The following is a 20,541-nucleotide window of genomic DNA, read 5'->3' on the forward strand; positions in this document are numbered from 1 at the left end:
CCACGGTCAGACTGAGAATAAGGAACAGAGAAAGGATTGCCTTCCCAACTCTAGAATGCCAAAGCCCAGATATCAAAAGATGTTGATGGTGAGATTGTTGATTAAAATGAAAATAATGTGCCCTTATGATAAAATGCTTTTCCATTTGCAACGTTCTCATAACCACACTAACTCATGGGAATGAACTTGAATGGCAAAGGGAGCCAGGCACTCCCACCACACTTACAGATCTAAGTCTAAGCTGGCTCCTCTCTGAAGAAACTAGTCCTGCTTCCATCTCCCTCAATACACACAAGCATGCACATGCACACACACACACAGCACCTTCTTTGGCCAGTAAATCCTAGTATGTGCATGGCCCCGAAATGAGCTCCACAATAATAAATTAAGACTAAAGTTGTTCTAAAGGTGTTTTTCCTAAGGGAATTATATTTAAATAGGTGAATCCCAGTTCAGTCTCATTCAGACAATCCATGGGAAAAAGTTGCTACATCACAGGACTCTAGACCCCAAATCACATCTATCCCTGATGCCTCGATATCAGAGTCCACAGCCCTCATATGTGCGCAAATGTGCAAACCAGAAGTTACAGCTACTAGTGAGTCTAGGTGACCTCTTCAAGGAATAGAGAAAAACAGACCAAAGTCCTTAGACTCTGTAATATTGAAAGCCTATCTTTATTTAAGCAAGATCCTTCTCTAATGTCTCTGCCTCAAAAGGAAATTAGAAACCGAACCAGCGTGTCTGACTTCCTGCTCCTGGGCTTCTCTGAACACCCAGAGCAGCAGCCTCTCCTGTTCGGGATCTTCCTGGCCATGTACCTGCTCACCATGCTGGGGAACCTGCTCATCATCCTGGCCATAGGTTCTGACCGGCACCTCCACACCCCCATGTACTTCTTCCTGGCCAACCTGTCCTTCATCGATGCCTGCTGCTCCTGCACCATTGTCCCCAAGGTACTGGTGAACATGCAGACACAGCACCACACCATTTCCCACACTGGGTGCCTCGTGCAGATGTATTTCTTCATGACACTGACCCTGATGGATAACTTCCTGCTGGCTGTGATGGCATATGACCGCTACGTGGCCATCTGTCTTCCTCTGCACTATACCACAGTCATGTGTCCCCAACGCTGCCTGTTATTGGTCACTGCATCCTGGCTCTGCTCCCACCTCGTGGCCTTCTCACTCTCTTTTCTGATGTCTCAGTTCTCTTTCTGTGCCTCCCATTCCATCCCACACTTCTTCTGTGATGTAACCCCACTCCTCAAACTTGCCTGTTCAGACACCCATATCTTTCAGATCACGATGTTTGCTGAAGCAGCCCTCTCGGGTGTGGTGCCTCTCACCTGTATCCTGGTGTCTTATGCACACATCATGTCCACCGTCCTCAGGGCCCCCTCTGCTGGGGGGAAGCACAAAGTCTTCTCCACCTGTGGCTCTCATCTGACAGTGGTCACTCTTTTCTACGGAACTATCTTTCTGGTATATTTGCAGCCCTCCTCGTCCTACTCAGCAGGCACTGGAATGGTGGCATCCGTGGTATACACAATGGTGACCCCCATGCTGAACCCCTTTATCTACAGCCTGAGAAACAGGGACATGAAGGGGGCTTTGTGGAGACTGTTCAGCTGGGAGAGATGTTGCACTGCATAAAAAGTCCTTCCCCAGGGTAGAAAACCAGACTTGCCAACATGCCTTTTTCTTGGACGTGCACATTATAAATTTGAAAGACACACATTCAAGATAGCATAGAGGGGCCGGCCCGGTGGCTCAGGTGGTGGAGCTCCGTGCTCCTGACTCCAAGGGCTGCCGGTTCGATTCCCGCATGGGACAGTGGGCTCTCGGCCACGGGGTTGCCAGTTCGATTCCTCGAGTCCCGCGGGGGATTGTGGGCTGCACTCCCTGCAGCTGGCAGTGGCAACTGGACCTGGAGCTGAGCTGCGCCCTCCACAACTAGGACTGAAAGGACAACAACTTGACTTGGAAAAAAAAAAGTCCTGGAAGTACACACTGTTCCCCGGTGAAGTCCTGTTTCCTTTCCCCAATAAAATATCTTTAAAAAAAGAAAAAGAAAAAAAGAAAACCATTTAAAAAAAAGAAAAAGATAGCATAGATGCTTAGCCTTACAAGCAGACGCAAGAAAATGGAGGCTCTTCATTGCAAATGATAAGATTTCATTCACCTTATTACTGCATAATACTCCATTGTATAAATGTACCACAGTTTCTTGATCCAGTCATCTACCGATGGGCATTTCGGTTGTTTCCATGTCTTGGCTATTGTGAATAGTGCTGCAATAAACATAGAGGTGCATAAATATTTTCAAATTAGTGTTTTGGATTTCTCTGGATAGACACCTAGGAGTGGAATTGCTGGGTCATAAGGTAGTTCCCTTTCCAGTTTTTTGAGATACCTCCATACTGTTTTCCATAGTGGCTGCACCAATCTGTGCACGAGGGTTCCCATTTCTCCATATCCTCACCAGCACTTGTTGGTTGTTAATTTATTGATGATAGCCATTTTGACTGGGGTGAGGTGATATCTCATTGTGGTTTTCATTTGCATTTCTCTAATGATTATTGAGGTTGAGCATTTTTTCATATGTCTGTTTGCCATCTGTATGTCCTCTTTAGAAAAATGTCTCTTCATGTCCTCTGCCCATTTTTTAAGTTGGGTTGTTAGCTTTTTTGGTGTTGAGCTGAATGAGTTTTTTTTATAAATTTTGGATATTAATCTCTTATCAGATGTATCATTGACAAATATGTTCTCCCATTCAGTAGGATGCATTTATGTTTTATTGATGGTTTCCTTTGCTGTGAAAAAAACTTTTTAGTTTGATGTAATCCCATGTTTATTTTTTCTCTTACTTCCCTTGCAAGAGGGAATATATCAGTAAAAATATTACTAGGGGTAATGTCTGCAAACTTTGTTCCTATATTTTCTTCTAGGAGTTTTATGGTTTAAGATCTTACATTTAAGTCGTTAATCTATTTTGAATTTATTCTTATATATGGTGTAAGGAAGTGGTCCAGCTTCATTTTTTTGCATGTGTCTGTCCAGGTTTCCCTGCACCATTTATTGAATAGACTGTTTTTACCCCATCGTACATTCTTGCTTCCATTGTCAAAGATTAAATGACCATATAGGCATGGATTTATTTCTGGGCTCTCTATTCTGTTACATTTGCAACGATATGGATGGACCTAGAGAACATTATGCTAAGTGAAATAAGTCAGACAAAGACAAATACCATATGATCTCACTTATATGTGGAATCTGAAGAACAGAATGAACAAACTAATCAGAAACAGTCTCAGAGATATAGAGGAAAAACTGAGGTTTGCTGGGTGGGAGGGGGGTGGGGATGAGGGAGAAGGTGAGGGGATTAGAAAGCACAATCGGTAACCACAACATTGCCAAGAGGATACAAAAGACAGTTTGGGGAATATAATCAATAATGTTGTAAAGATTTTGTAGGGTATCCGACGGAAACTTGTCTTATTAGGGAGACCACTTCATGAATGGTGCGGGTGGCTGAGTACTGCAGTGTACACCCGAAGCTGAAGCTGAATAATAATAAATGTGAACTATAATTTTATATATATATATGTATATACACATATATATGTATATATATACATATATATATATATATATATTCACAGGAACTGGAGTACAGCATAAGGAACAGAGCCAGTGGAAATGTAACGGCTGTGTGTGATGTCAGAGGGGTAGTAGATTGGGGGAGAGGGGTTATCACTTTGTGAGAGGTATAAATGTCTAACTATTACATTGTTGTGTACACCTGAAACTAATTTTTAAAAAAGAATGAAAAAAAAGAAGAAAAAGGGGCAAAAAGAGAGAGAGAGAGAGAGAGAGAGAGAGAGAGAGAGAAGAAAGAAAGAAAGAAAGAAAGAAAGAAAGAAAGAAAGAAAGAAAGAAAGAAAGAAAGAAAGAAAGAAAGAAAGAAAGAAAGAAAGAAAGAAAAGAAAAACAAAATGGAGGCTCTGACTTTGCAGGATTGGAATAGGACCAGCAGGCCGAGCACAGAGCTGCAGCCCAGAGAGGGCGCATGACCAGCAGTCCCTCCAGGGTGACCCAATGAGTGGTTAAATGAATCCAAGCAGGTTCAGTCCAGAGTTGGGAACACCAAAAATGCCAGCAAATCCCTCCATTTAGGAGAAAGTTCAATATAAGCACATTGTAGGACTACAAATTCTTCCCCAGCAACAAGAAATGATGGCAAGACTAGGCAGGTCAGGACGTCAGTCAAGGCTCTGGACTTCCAGGACCAATTCTGATCCTGCCTTGGAAGAAACACAACTCTTTGGTCTCAAAATGGAGAATATGACACCAAGTAGGCAGAATCTGTGTGTGTGTGTGTGTGTGGCCTGAAAGGGCAAGAATATTCTAGAAAAGGAACCTAGGCATAGAAAGGTTAAGATATTCGTCCACTGTCACATATCTGGGATTGGATCTTTGTCTCTGGCGGGTGAATTTGTTTCTTATTTGTCAGTTATGACCAGTCTGTATTCTTTACTTTTTAAACTTTGTTTTATTTTTTCTCCAACTGAGAAATCATTTATGTCATTATAATAAATGTCTAAAATATAAAGAAAAAAATTTAAATCCCTTCTTAAAAGAAACCACTGTGAATACTTTACACAAATTTTTATGGCTCTTTTTTCTATACATTTATCTTATATCGTTAAGATGTTGATTTTTCACACGATCTTATAATATGAATGTTTTTCACACTATTAATTATTAAATCTTCATAAACATTTCCTTAATTAATATAGCAGAAGCAGGTGCCATGTTTATATATAATCTTCCATTTTAGATTAGATTTTTCTAATTATTGTTGCTACTATAAATAATAACACAAGGAAAATCATTGTGAATAAACCATCTATATAAATCTCCCCATGTCCTTACAATAAATTTTAAGGACTGGAGTTGCTGGGTGGAACATTTTTCTGATTCATGATACATATTGCTAAAAGAGTTCACAAAACTGTTAATGTTTTACATTCCAGCTGACATTCTGGGAGAGACCTGCTTTCTCTGCATCCTACCAATACTTTCTGTTCTAATTTTTGACTTAATTGCTGCAAATATAATAAATAAAAAACAGTACCTCTTTATTTAATATTTTTGCTTGCTAATTGATTGTTGTCTTGTCTGTAAATAAATTTTAGAATAAATTTTAGAATAAATTTTATTCTTCTCTTAATTATTTCTTCACATCATTTAACTATTTTAAAGACTAGTATAAGGCCTTTCTATATTAAAATTTTAAACTTTACACTTTTCTTACTTATGGTGCAAACTTTGCCCAATCATCCTTCATCCTTCAGTTTTCTTTCTGATTTTTTGACATATATAAGTTTTCAATTTACATATATGAAACCAATAAAAAATATCTCCTGTGACTCTTCTGCCAGTGTTATCATTAGAAAACCCTTCTCTATGCAGAGTTCCTATGAATAGGTTTTCCCTTTCAGTATGACGTATTACTTTTAATAAGTTTTATTGAGATAGAATTCACATACCATAAAATTCAGCCTTTTAAAGTATATGATTCAGTGGTTTTTAATATACAAAGTGTTGGGTTTTTACTGAAACAATATATGACTTTTAGAATAATATTAAATATTAAAGTGATTCTCTCCCTCATATCACTCATTTTCTGTAAGAGTTTCCTGTCCATTTCTTGTCTCCTAATTAACAAATAGGATGCTGACTACATTTGAACTATCATTTACTCATATATGCCACACACATTTCTCCTCATGGCCTTTTATTTGAATGTCATTTCCCCCTGTGTGGCACTTCCTCTACTCCAGGCCCACCCAGTTTAAGTGCTACACCATCTGCATAAAGTACCGTGTCACACCAGTCCAGTCTAATCACGTGGACATGATAGTTCCACTGTCCTTTTGTCTATCCTTTCTATTCCTGCCCTTCTAAGATCAAGCGCAACATAAAGATGTCCACTCTTGCCTTAAATTCAAAATTGTACTAGAGGTTCCAGCCAGAGCAATTAAGAAAAGGAAGTCGAAGACATCCAGATTGTAAAGAAAGAAGTGAAATTATCTCTATTTGCAGATAACAGATGTTATGTATTTAAAGATTCCTAAGAAATCCACCAAAAAAAGAACTATTAGAACTAATAAGTCAGATTGAATGCAATCTCCATCAAAATCTCAGCTATCTTTTTTTTTGCAGAAAATGACAAGATGATTCTAACATTCACATAGAAATGCAAGGCACCAAGAATAGCCAATACATTCTTGAAAAAGAAGAGCAAAGTTGGAAGACTCATACTTCCTGATTTCAAAACTTACTATAAAACTGTAGTAACTAAGACAATGCAGTACTGGCACAAGGCTAGATATATAGATCAAAGGGATAGGATTGAGAGTCCACAAATAAACCTTTACACTTATGGTCAATTTATTTTCAACAAGGTTGCCAGGACAATTCAATGGAGAAAAAGTTGTATTTTCAATAAATGGTATTGGGACAATGAAGTTGGATCTTTGCTTCACACCACATACAGAAATTAACTCAAAATTGATCATAGACCTCATAAGAACTAAAACTTTTAGAAGAAAGCATGGGAGTAAATCTCTGTGACCTGGATAAGGCAATGGCTTCTTAGATATGACACAAAAAGTACAAGCAGTAACAGAAAAAAATGGATAAATGAGTTGGTCCTGTTTAGAGTGATTTTTCTCTGTTCCCAGCATAGAGGTGCCCAGGTGCTCAAATGTCCATAACCCAGGGTGAGCCACAGGAACCCATCCCAAACCTAAGTGCAGCCACACAGGGCTCTGACGGTGGTATCATTAGAACCCTCTGGTCAGCAGTTTGATGTGACAGAAAAAGAATACCCATGCCCAGTGTTATTGATAGTGGGTGCCGAAGACCAGGTTTTAGATCAGTATGGGTAATATTAGATGAATTAAGAGTATTAGTCACTAACTAGATCACGAGTGAGTGATCACCAGCCAAACCTCTGAGTTCAGCCCCCTGGCTGTTACACTTCATTCCTGTTTCTGTCCAGATGGTGTCAGCATTGGCTAGTGACTGCAGTCTGTATATGGGCAGGTTGCCCCCGCTAGACCCATCTATTTGCAAGGCATTCCCAAGAACTTCTCCCATTCCCTCTCTACAGGCTGCCGAAATAGAGGTGGAGGCATTTGGAAGAACTACAGGGCCTAGTGGCACCCACATTGCTAGAGACAGTGGACAGGGTCTTCTGTGCTGCAAATAGGGGAGCCTGAGCCATGGGAGAGGTGGGTCAATGAAACACATTCCCACACACCCTTAATAGGAAGGGAAGTTCTTACCAGGATATGCAGTTCCTCACAGAAGGTTCTACCTGGAGTGGAAGGCTCTACCTGTGTATACTGCTAGGAGCAGATGCTCTTTTGGGGGTGTACTAGGTTCTGCCCCCTTCCAGAGCTGGGACCAAAATCCTAGGAGTACTCCCTCTGTGGGGACAGAGTCCCAGAGAGCAGTTTCCAGGCTCTCGGCCTCACATAGAAAGGTGTTGTCTCAGGTAGTAAATGACCATCATCTGTGATTGGATGGCCATCAGCTGTGGCTAGTTGGCCGTCAGCTGTAACCAGTGTGCCATTGGCCACTAATATAACTGCTGTGGCTACGCTAGCAGAAAATGGAGGCTAGCAAGAAGATGGTGGCTGGCAAGCACGGATTGCAGTTAGGACGGCGGGTTGCGGACAGTGTGGCTCCTGCTTCCTGTGTCTCCAACCCAACGGCCAGCGAGACTACAGTGGTGTGACTCCCCTATCTATGGCTCTGTGGGTGTTCCTTTTTGGCCTCACCATATCCTGCGTTCTCATGTGGGGAGCGGGACCAGAGACCCCGCAGGACACCCTGCATCTGTTGTCTCTGCCACAATGCCCAGCCCATGCCTTCTAGAATTCCAGACATAGCTCACTTAAAGGCAGCCCTGCCTGGGAGATGCCCAGAGCTTTCATCTGCTTCACTAGTATTTTGCCTTCAAGGCAGCTTGCTGGTTTGACGCCCAGTCCCAAACGTGCCCCTTCTTCACCATCATCTTGAGTCTGGACTATGACCAGGCTCCTGACTGGTCTCCCCTCCAATCCCTTCTGCTCACAGCAATCAGAGTGATCCTTCGGAAATGTAAATCTCATCATGTCTCAGCCCTTCCTTAAAGGTTCAGTAGCAACTCACTGCTTTTAGGATAAAAATACTTAGATGGCCTGTAAAGCTCCACTATCTGGCATCTACCTACCTCACGAGGCTCAGTCACACCTCTCTCTCCATCATTCTCCGAGCTCCAGCCCCACTGGCCTTCTTTAAGTCTTCAAATGTGTCACTTGCACTCTCACCTCCAGGCCTTTGCACATGCCATTACTCCCACCTAAAACGCCCTCCCCTATATTTTTATTAATTCTGACTCTCCCTATAAGATCCATGAGAAAAGGGACTATGGCTGTTTGGTTCATCATTAGGATCTTAAACATAAATCCAGAACACAGTGGATTGCGATATGAACACTCTAATGAACAAACTAATGAACACTCTGCTAACATGAATGACAGGTTGGCTTAAGACACACCATAGAAATGAGGGGATTCTAGGGTCAGCTTCCCAGCCCATAGCCATGTACTCCCCACAGGCTGCGACTCTCAGTCCTGACTTCACGCTCAGCCCCAGTGCCATCTCTTGAGGAGCGGTTCTTAATCCTAGATGGACAGTCCAAGTGGTTTTCAATCCTGGGAGCTTTTAAAAATCACCTGTGCCTGGGCCCACACCAAGAGTTCTGATTTAGCTTGCTGAGTGCTGACTCCATATGTTTCCTTGTTTGTGTTGGCCTCATGTTCTGGTGGTGTACAGTGTGTCTCCAAGACGCACAGAGGGAAAGAGTGTCTCTGCTGCAGAGGCAGGAAGGCTTCCTGCAGAATGGTAGTACTTGACTCGTTTCTGAAATAAAAGGAAGAGTTTTCCAGACAAGGAAGCGGCTGGACATCTCAGGCGAGAGGAACAATGTGAAGGGTTAGAAGAACCACAAGGAGAATCTGTGTTTGTGTAGAAGATCATAAAGCATAAGGAAAATATTGAGTCCTGAAGAATGGATGGGGAACGTGAGCCAAAAGGACACTTCTCATCAAGCAGCATGGTTGTCTCCCCCACGCAGAGCCTGGGGACCCACTCAGCCAAACTTTTCCAACCTCCCCAACCACCAAAGAGTGAGTCATCCCTGGCATTCCCCTGCCACTAGCTGTCACAGAGTCCCCAACAAATGTGGAGAGAGAGTCTCCATGGAGTCCAGAACAGTGGAGAAGGAAGGAGTCAGGAGGAAAACAGAGGCCATTCCCTCAGGGTCTGAAAAAGAGTATAAGTCCCTCTGCTCCTTCCTCTGGGGTGGGGCACGTCCCTGCTACCTTTGCCTGCCATTCTTACCCCAAAGGCTGGACTGAAGCTGCTCTGCCAGAAGACCTCTCCACCCACCTCCATCTTCTAGGTATGTCCTACCAATCCAGTGACCACACACCACCACGGAGACAGCTGCTGGCGTCTGGACCAAGACATGTCAAATGTCTGTGCTGGGGAAGAATGAGCTAAGAACTCTCAAACTTGATAGGAAATTGGCAAGCCACATATTGAGAAATGCCAGGAGGCCAGCCTCACCAGATTTAAAAGTGTTCATGAGTACAGTGGGGCCTGGAGAGAGAGGAGGAGTCAAAAACAAAGATTTCAGCAGAGAAAAAGGATCTAGTAGGGAGAGGCTAAGAGAACCAATCAGAAAGCTAGAATCCAAAGGTGTCAGAGCTGAAAACGCTGCCCAGTATGACCTAGGGTCCTGCTGCTCAAACCGTGGTGCCCAAACCAGCATCATCACCTGGGTTGTGTTAGAAAGACAGACTCTCAGGCTCTTCCCCAGTCCTTCTGAGATAGAATCTGCATTTAATCAGATCCTTAGGGGATTCCTATGCACATTAACGACTGCTGCTCGGGGTCTCAAATCAAGTTGTATATCAGAATCACCAGGAACATTTTTTAAGTACAGTTTTCTGAGCCCTACCCTGAATTGGAATTTCTGGGCACTGTGTATGGTGAATATATTATATATATAAAATCATATGTATATGATTTTATTTTTTTTACAAAGCTCCACCAGTAATTCTAATGACACCAGTTCACACAGTACACTGGGAACCACTGATCAGGTCCAATTAGCTCAATCTCACGATGAGAGAACTAGGTCATGACAGTGGCAATAACAAGCATGGTAATCTATTAAGAGACCTACCAGTAATTAGGATCTCTGCTTAGAGACAAAGAGAATTGGATTTGGAGCCAAGTCTGAGTTCAAACCCCAACTCTCTCCTTTCATAGCTCTGTGTCTTGGAATAAGTCTCCTTCCTTCTCTGGAACTTGGTTTTCAAGGAAAGAAGCTCTAGAATGTCAGTATTACTCCTCATAGGTAGTAAGGCAACAAAGAGAAATTATTGGAGAATTAACTCTTTATGTTTTGTGCATATGCATGAGCACGTGCACACACACACACACACACACACACACACTCACTCTCTCCATGAGAGCTACTTCACTGAAGTTTGGGAATCCTTGCACTCAAATTTTAAAGGATCTTAAAAGGCCTGAAGTCTCATTGTTCCCATTTTACAGATGGAGAAAAGGAGAGGCACTCGAAGCAGCTCTGCTCCCCACCTTATGAATGTGAGTGCTGTTTGCTTTTCATGTGGCCAGACAGAAACACATAGGGGGTTGCCACCAACTGGGTTCTGGGTGCAGAATTTGAGCCAGTCAGCTGACTTTGTTCAAGGAAAACATGTCGTTGGGTGGAGTGGGAACCTCACACTTTTCCCCTAGAGGCTGTCTAACCACCACCAGTGACCCCACCAAGGAAGAGGGGAAGATCCCTAAAATTCTGTGTCCCCAAAGACAGTGGGAAGAATTGGGCATCGTCCCAAATGCTCATTTAGGTGAGGGAGACACATTACTATAAAGCAATGGGGTAGGGCTACAATACAGAGCCCAGTGAGCGGGATTGCAGCCTGAAAAGCTGGGTGGTTGGGTATTCAGATAAAGCTTCCTGGAAAAAATGGCCCCTGAGCTTAAAAGATAAGGATCAACTCTGGATATGGGGATGGGCAAAGGGGATGAAACCCTCTGGGGTGCCCTAGGACCCTTTAGCTGGGACCCCATCTGTGGTTGGAACAGCAGTATTTAAATATATATATAAAATACATATATTTAAATATATATATATATATATATATATATATATATATATATATATATACACATAATAATATATACCGTGTTTCCCCAAAATAAGACTTAACTGGAAAATAAGCCCTAGCATGATTTTTCAGGATGACATCCCCTGAACATAAGCCTTAATGCATCTTTTGGAGCAAAACTTAATATAAGACCTGGTCTTATTTGGGGGGAAACATGGTACTATTGTTTTCTGTTTTTTCATCAATCTGTATATTTCTCTGCAAATTATGTTTTTATTTCAATATGTTTTTAAGATTTCTCCACATTGATACAGCTAAGTTGAATTCATTCCTGTTTAACTCCCATCCATGAGCATGCTAATAAACAGTTAGGTTTGGCTAATGTTTGGCGTATGTCGCCTTGTGAATGTTTCCTTGTATGTGTGAGAGCTTTCAAAAGTAAACACCCAGAAGTGGAATTGCTAAGTGTGATGAACTAAATGTTTGTGTGCCCCCCAAATTCCTATGTTGAAACCCTAACCCCCAATGTGATAGTATTTGGAAGTGGGCCTTTGGGGCGATTAGGTTTATGTGAGGTCATGAGGGTAAGATCCTTGTGATGGGATTTGTGCCCTTATAAGAAGAGACCAGACAGCTTGCTCTGTATCTGTGCCATGTGAGGATATGGTAAGAAGGCAGCCATCAGCAAGTTGGAAGGAGAGCCCAACTGTGATGGAACCCTAAACTCAGACTTCCCAGCCTCCAGAAATGCAAGAAATAACTGTCTATTGTCTCGGCCACCCAGCCTATGGTGCTTTGTAATAACAGTCCAGGCCCACTGAGACATTAGGGGGTGCACAGTGGGGGGTAGTAATGGCCAAATGGTCCTCCAAATGTCTTGTTTACATTCCCATCAGCACAACCTCACCAACATGTGATAGCATCAAATTTTTTCATCCCAGCTGTGCTTTGTAGGAAGGCCTTCATCACCCTCACCAGGCACAGTAGGGGCCAAACATCTAAACTTCTGTTAGAGGAAAGGGAAAGAGCATGTACTCAGCTCCAGGCCTTGTGCTGCTCACCTATTTCCTCTTAGGACCCTTCAACAGACACACAGGTATGTTTCCTCCCTTCCAATGAGAAGATCGGCTGGGGGAGGTGAATGACTGGCCTGAAGCGAACACACCAGAAAGTGGTGGACCCCGGGCTCAAAATCAAGTCTGCAGCTGCCACTGTTCATACTCTTCACTGTTTCATACATTCAACTCATAGTTATTGAGCACTGGTTATATACCAGACCCTAGAAATGTAAAAATGAATTGCGGGGCCCTTCTTAGCATTTAGTAGCATTCAGTAAATGTTTGTTGAATGAATATTGAATCAAGGGGCTCAAAGGCCACGGGAGAGACGGACACACAAATAATACGTGCAGTAGAATGATGAAGGGCTGTGACAGATGTGAGCAGGGCACAAACAAGGGAGAAGCTGCATTTCCTTTGAGCACATCAGGGAAGGCTTTCCATCAGAGATAGTTTTGTCAAACACAAAAGGAGGAAATGGGTCTTAGGCAGAGGGATCGAGTGTAAAAGCACAAGAGTGTGAAGCAACATTACATTTTTTGGAAATTACACTACTTTTGATTACCTTAAAGTTGCTTCCTTCCAGTACTGAGGCAAGGCATCTAGAACTCAGCTCAATTCAATTCAATTCACGGGACCTTCGTTAAATGCCTGCTGTGTGGTAGGGCCTCTGTGAGATGCTTTTCGTGCATTATCTCATTGAATCCTTGCAGCTCTTTTTTCTCATTACACAGATGAGAAAATTGACACTCAGAGAGATGAAGAGTCTGGCCCAGGAATGCATTCAAATCTTCTGTTCTTTCCACTCCCTCCTGATCCTCGCCCCCCTCAACATACCAGCCAACCACTGCTGAACTCTTCTTTCCCAGGTCTTACCCCAGTGGAAAGATGTCCTCCCAGCAAACCTCGAGACCCATAGGAGTTACCCTTTATCAGGAGACTCTCTCCACCCACTGCATTGTCTCTTTTCCTCCTTGGGAAACGAGAGGGGAGCATGCATATAGAGCCGTGGAGTTTTCAATCCTTGGCCCTCTCATCCCATTCATCATTCATTCACTTAACAAATATGTATTGAGCAGCTACTGCATGCAAGGCAATGTCCTCAGAATTGTAGATACAAAAGTGACTCAGCCAGAACTCCTGCGTTTTTTGAAGGTTAAGCTGTAGTGATGTCTCAGAGTTAGAAACAAAGGTTTTGAGAGGTTTGATGGCCTGTGCAAGGTCACACAGCAATTCTGTTACACGGTTGAAACTGAAACCCAGATCCACCTGACTCCCAGGAGGAACTCCCAGCTTTCTCCTCCATGCCGGTCATGACCTTTGTCTCTCTCCCCTTTGCTTTGCCTCACCTCAGTCTCCGTCCAGAAGGATGACTCCAGAGAACTTCACCGGGGCCAGGGTGGTCCCTGCTGAATTCATCCTGCTGGGCATCACAGACCGTGGGGACTTGCGCCTGACCCTCTTCCTCATCTTCCTGCCCGTCTACCTGGTGGGCCTGCTGGGAAATGTGGGCATGGTGGTGCTGATCCGCGCGGAGGCCCGGCTCCACACGCCCATGTACTTCTTCCTGGCCAACCTCTCCCTGCTGGACGCCTGCTATTCCTCCGCCATCGGCCCCAAGATGCTGGTGGACCTGCTGCTGGCCCAGGCCACCATCCCGTACGCGGCCTGCGCCCTCCAGATGTTTGTGTTTGCCGGGCTGGCTGATGCGGAGTGCTGCCTGTTGGCCGCCATGGCCTACGACCGCTACGTGGCCATCGGAAACCCTCTTCGCTACACGACGGCCATGTCGCGGCGCCTGTGCCTGGCCTTGCTGGGAGCGTCGGGCGTGGGCGGGGCGCTGAGTGCCTTTGTCCACACGACCTTCACCTTCCGCCTGAGCTTCTGCCGCTCCCGGGAAATCAACAGCTTTTTCTGCGACATCCCTCCGCTGCTGGCCATCTCGTGCAACGACACCAGCCTCAACGAACTCCTCCTCTTCGCCGTGTGCGGCTTCATCCAGACGGCCACGATGCTGGCTATCGCCGTGTCTTACGGTTTCATCGCCGCGGCTGTGATCCGCATACACTCGGGCGAGGGCCGCCGGCGAGCAGCTTCTACCTGTGGCTCCCACCTCACGGCTGTGGCCATGCTGTATGGGACACTCTTTTTCATGTACCTGCGTCCCAGCTCCAGCTATGCCCTGAACACCGACAAAATGGCATCTGTGTTCTACACCCTGGTCATCCCGGCCCTCAACCCGCTCATTTACAGCCTCCGCAACAAGGAGGTCAAGGAGGCCCTCCGGAGGACCTGGAGCCGGTCCTGCTGTCCGGGCGCCGGGAGCCAGGCGAGGCCGGAGCGGGCAGGGCAGGACTGGCGGTGAAGACGTGAGGACACTCTGTCGCCCTTGTTGCTGGTAAAGGTAGATGGTCCTCTGGCTTAGGTGTCTCTTGTCATTATTTGAGGGACTGAAAAGGGGGAGAAAAGGAAGCTTACAGAAGGGACTCAGGAACCTGGAGGTCCTCTAGAGCGAGGCCTAGAGCAGAACCAAGATCAGGTTCCCGCTGCGATAGAGCTGCCTTAGGTTCCTCCAGGTTTAAAAGCGCCCAGGTGTCACCAGGAAGGAACTAACACAGGTTTGCTTTGCCATTGTACTTGTAAGGGGAGGATTTCAAGAAATCCCAAGTTGAGAGCTGGGTTGGCTGCAAGTGTTTCTAGACTCTTGTCCTTTTAAGGGTCTTCATGACCAGTGACTCTGCACCTGCTCTCCTTGACCTCAAGACAGCACCTTCAGAACCCACTCACCAAAGAACAGCACTGACTCGGGTGAGGCAAAGGCCCCTTCCTGTTAGCCTTGTATTACTGCGTCTCTCAGGGAAATGGCTGTCCAGCACTGGACATACACGAGCTCATTCCTAAAATCCCAAGAGTTTGGTCAGGATTTAGCCAAGGCTAGATTAGTTCAGGCCTCTGATAGGAGGTCAGGAAAGCGTCGGGATTAAAGTTATGGTTAGACTAAAGTGAGGGTTAGCGTTCAGGTTACAACTACGACTAGGATTAGGGTAGAGCCAGGGTTAGGTTTAGAATTTAAAAGTCATCTGGAAAATTTAGGATTGCATTAAAATTATGTAAATTTTAGGATTTGGGTTGATTTGAATTAATAGTAGCTTTGGGATACATTTAGGAGTCGGAGTTTGGGTAAATTTCAGCTCTCATTAGGAATATTAGAAATATGTTAGCTTTACTGTTAGAGTGCAGGATTACTTGAGATTGGAGTTCAGGTGTCATTTTTATTGCTAGATTAAATTTAAGTTAGAGTGCATTTCACATTAGAGCTCTGTTAAATTTAAACTAAATTAAGTTGGTGTGTGGATCCTGTTTGTGGTAAGTTTAAGTCACAGGCTAGTTATTACAGTTAGCTAAGTTCAGAACTAGATGAAAGCTAGGCATAAGAAGAGTAGTTTAAGTATCAAATTGACATGTTTGGGGTCAGGTTAATTTAAGACTTATTTAGGGTTATGGATAATGGTTAATATTTCTTAAAGGTTAAGGGCAAGAGTTGATTATGGTGGATTTAAGTTTCATTCAAAGTTATGAGCATGCCCAGATTAGCATGTGGTCAGGTATAGTAGACTGCTATGTGTTGAGATTACAAGATCCAGAGGTAGAATTGGGGTTAGGAGAGAGAATACCACAACCCTAATCTATTGGGCAAAGGGAACCACAGTGCTCCAAGCCTGGGGTCATGCTCGGCCTTTCAGACCTACTGTCTTGAACCCCCCGAGTCCACAATATTGACTTATTTTCTTGGTCTCCTTGATTCAGTTATACATGGGCAAAGCCCAAGGCACTGCATTCTGCCTGGGGAGCCCCTTCATGCAGGAGCAAGACAGGAGTGGATGCCGGGAGTTATGGCAGGAGCTTCTGAGGAGAGCTGGAGCTTGGCTGAAGTCCAACGTCAGCTCCTCCCAGATCCCCTTCCTAGTTCCCCCGACTGTGACTGAGATGAGGCCAAGGGTGATGAGGTATAAGAGTCAAGTGATTCTTCATTCACCATCTAATTGGCTCCCAGGGAGTCTTCCTTGGGCCCCAGCCAGAGGCTGACCTCACCACTCCACTTCCTTTCAAGGAGAAGTCAGCCACCAGGTACTGACTGCAGGAAGACTGAAGATTCATCCTGGCTCCCTGGGGAGGTGACGCCCCTTGATACTGGGACCAGGATCCTCCCTCTTAGTAAGTATGGTCTTCTTAGAGGTCCCAGACTACTGGTGAGAGGGACGCTGGCAAAACCATCTCCTCAGATCTTAAAGAATTTTATAGATTTCCTGACAGGGAGACCAACTCGTCCTGGTTTGCCCACAACTGTCCCAGTTTTAATCTCCAAGTCCTGTATCTTAAGAACCAACCACCTCCCACAGTCCTGGGCAAACCAGGGTGGTTGATCACTATTTCCTACAGAACTGGTATTTTTAGAGTAGAGGGTACAATATCCTAAACTTAGCACATGTGACAAAGGCTTACGTAAATTAAAACCCCTTCTCCCATCACAAGGTTTTATAATCTTTTCCCAGTCTTACCTCCTATGAGCATAACAACTAATGTGCCATGACAATCGTTGGAGGTATTATCAGAAGAGTTGGATGCCATGGGACTGAGAATGTGAGTTTTGCCCCTAATTCAGTGATATTTATACTCAAAGACCTCCTCTGTGGTCTTTTCTTGTTGGCCTCTCATGACAAACAGCCCTTAGCACGATGAGGGGAAAGTTTCCAGAGGCATGTGGCTGCTTCTGTCATCATGGCCGTACAGGATGTCCGTGGTCCTTCCACATGTTTAGAATCAGGGGAGTAGCCAGATATGATAATTACGTAAATCCTAGACATCACCTAGAGGGAACGTAAAGTTTCAGGCTACTCTACTGGGCCTTCTTGATAGATAAGAAAACAAGTGGAAAGAGACAGGGTTAGAAGACAATAACAGAGCCTGATCTGGAGAATAAAGGAAGAGAAACAGATCCTTGCTCCTAAAGTGAGATGCCCAGTAAAGCTCCCCAATTCCAAAAAAGTATTTCCTTTTTAAGCCTCTTTGAACACCACTTTCTAGGACAGGCAATAAAGACAAAAGCAGTTTGGGGTGACAAAGACTAGGCTCTGATACAGGTCACTTATTGCACAAACTGAGTTGGGCCCTGCAGCATGCGTATGGCTTCAGGGAAAGGGCATCCCATGGAGGGGGGACAAGTGCACACACACAAGGGCATAGAGATTAAATGAGCTCAGCGTGTGCTGGAGACTCTAAGGAAACCAATTTAATTAGCTTCAGAGGGATGTGCTGGGAAAGAAGTGAAGGGAAGTTTGAAGATCGGGGATCTGGGAATGGGAAGGATACTCCATGGGTTGGATATCAAGTAGTGAAATTTGGACTTTATTCAATAGGCAATAGGAAATCAGTGCAAGTTTATATGTTTAAAATCACCCTTCACGGGTGTCCCAACACTGTGTCATGCAAAGCCATTCCCACTTGCAATGCTACACATAGGCACAGTTCTCTCAGGCTGCAGTACACACACAGCAACACATATCCCCTCCAACACAGACCTAATCCCCTATGGGAAACATTCACACACAAAGACACACTCTCATAGGTGTGGCCACCCACACAGACAGATACAGTGGCCCACTCAGGCACACACTCAAGCTCATGGACACATTAGATTGCACAGAGACACGATCACTCTCTCCACACCCAGGCATACAATCCTACAAACACACATTCACACATATACACACACAGTCACACACACATGTACATACTCCCACTGTCAACAGAGGCACAATCCCTCCCACACTCCTACTCTTCCTACAAGAAGCCAGCAACAGCTGCGTGGACAGGAAGGTTGGCCCCAGAAGTTGCTGCTGTAGACCCGGAGTTCCCCTGCACCCAGTCACTCTGCTTGGGGTTCAGGAGGAAGCCTGATGCTTCTCTTTGGCCTTCACAAGGACTGAGGAGCAGCAGCGTCACCATGCATGGGGCTCCTGAATGTCCCTTGAGTTGGAGGCAGCACTCACCCATTAAATTGGGCTCTAGAGAGGAAGGATAACAAGCCCCAGAGCCAAGCTGCCTTCTGCTGTAGGGACAAGGGCCAGGGGAACGGGGTGCCACTTGTGGAGAGAAGCTAAGGTGCTCCCAAGGCCCCCAGGCCCCATCAGTGTGGCTCAGACCCTCCAATGGTAGGCTACCACAGGTCCCTGCTGCTGTTTCCTCCTGTGGCGTGGAGAGGCCAGAGTGTACACTTGGGGCCAGGCTGGAGAGTGTGCAGATCTGTCCTCTTGTATGTGACTGTGAGCGTGAGTCATGTGTGTGGTGTGAGTGTGCTGTTTGTGTGAGGCCGCGGTTGTGCACCACCATCACTGTACAAAGACGTTGTTGGGGTATGGGGCAGTGTATATAAAAATGTGCCCCTCTGGGGGGGGGCACATCTGTGCTGTGACCCATCAGCAGCCTATGAGTGTGAAGGTGAGAGGCTGTGGGCCTGAGGCTGTGCATGAGGATACGATTTTGTGATCGAGACAATCGGCTGTGATAGGCACTGGGAGGGTAGTTACACAGACAGGTGGTCAATGAAAGTGTGATGTGCATGACAAGTGCCGGTAGCTGTCACAGTACTATGAGCCTCCATGAATAGGGGTACGTGAATGATCGTCTCCCTCTGACCTCAGGGCTATTTTGTGATTGCTTTTCACCATTTGATTATGTGTATGATGGGCTGTGTCTGTAGGTCTTGTGATTATGCTTGTCTGCTTACTTAGGTGTGAGTGTGTGTGCTGGGTCCACATTTCTGTATATGATGGAGCATGCCTGGTATGTATTTGCAGAGACTAGCCGGAGGCTACCCAGGCTTGCATGCCCTCACAGTGTGTTTGTGACTGCGTAAGGATGTGTCTGCAAATAGCTCAGTGTATTTGAATGTTTATTGGGACCAATTCAGACACAGGTCAGGGAAGGTCCAGTTTCCTGCCATTTATAAGCAGGCTGCCTCCTCCATCGTACTCACTCACCTTGACCGTATTTCCCTCCTGGGAAATAACTTCCCATGATTGGGAGTTTGAGAAACGATGCCCTACTGGGAGCCAAAGCCAGAAGATTCTTTTTACCCAATTGGGGAAGAAAAGGAAGACACTAGGGCATTTATTTGATTTTGTCTTTTAAAAAAAAATTTTAATAGAGGATATGGAAATAAATTAGGAGATTACTCCACTACAGGGATGGCCTCAGCACAGCTTTCAGCAAACCTGTGCTTTAAAACCCCTCACCTTTTAAGACCCCTTTTTGGAGAGTTGTCCAAGACTTCTGCAATGAGATTCAGAAAGGAAAAACTGGAGGCATTGAAACAAGGTACCTCGATCCTTACGAGTTAAGCCTCTGTGCCTGGTGGTGTGTCTGTCTCAGCAAATGTTTCTCAGCAAATGTTTGATGTCATGGGAAAAGATTTCCAGGATTTAGGGAGTCATCCACATTCTTTTGTACTTTTTTGTTTTGTTTTTTCCCCAAGTCTGAAAGTATCTTTATTCTTCTCTCACATCTGATTGATATTTTGGGTTTATATAGAATTCTAGGTTCCAAATCATTTTTCCTTCAGAATTTGAAGATATTGTTTGACTATGTTCTATCATCTACGGTTGATGCTGAAACATTTGAGGGCGGTCTAGTTATCGGAATATCATTAGATCCTTACCACATGTGCCCTTGGGAGGTATTGGGTTCTTCTCTTGCTCCTCAATGTTCTAAACTGTCATGATTTGGGTCTAGGTGTTCCGGCGGATTCATATTCATTTCAACATACACATGTGTACCCTACAGATTTGGAATTTTTATTTCTTTGATATGTTCCTCCTTTCTATCTTTCCATCTTGTTTCCTGAAATAAATGTCCGTTAGATCCCTTACCTGCTGTTTTGATCCTCTCTGTTTTATCTTTTCTTTCAAATTTTATTCTTTTTCTAGTCCACATTCTGGGTGATATTCTTTGTTCTGTTTTTGCTTAAAATCACAAAAGATCAAAGTTGGAAGTGGCCCTGAAGGTCGCCTAGTTTGGCGCCCGTATTTTACAGACGGGGAGCATAAGGCCCAAAAAGAAAGGTTAGAGGAGGTAAAATGACTTGCCCACTGTAACACCTGTGTATAGAGTGTTCTGACTCCAAACCCATGATTTTCCTCATGGCCAGGAAGC

At 44.7% G+C, this 20,541-nt stretch overlaps 1 protein-coding gene across 1 annotated transcript in view; it reads left to right on the forward strand.

The window, feature by feature from the left end:
- The window catches only part of OR5C1 (olfactory receptor family 5 subfamily C member 1), a gene marked incomplete at both ends in the record, with an annotated part of 100,525 nt that extends 85,830 nt beyond the window's left edge, over positions 1 to 14,695 (forward strand). Inside the window, 2 exons of the mRNA XM_081066718.1 lie at positions 831 to 1,652; positions 13,685 to 14,695. Coding sequence (XP_080922844.1) covers positions 831 to 1,652; positions 13,685 to 14,695 — 1,833 coding nt within the window. The remainder of the gene's footprint in view (positions 1 to 830; positions 1,653 to 13,684) is intronic.
- Between the last annotated feature and the right edge of the window lie 5,846 nt (positions 14,696 to 20,541).

The sequence above is a fragment of the Rhinolophus hipposideros genome (assembly GCF_964194185.1).
Source record: "Rhinolophus hipposideros genome assembly, chromosome: 11".
Classification (NCBI taxonomy): domain Eukaryota; kingdom Metazoa; phylum Chordata; class Mammalia; order Chiroptera; family Rhinolophidae; genus Rhinolophus; species Rhinolophus hipposideros.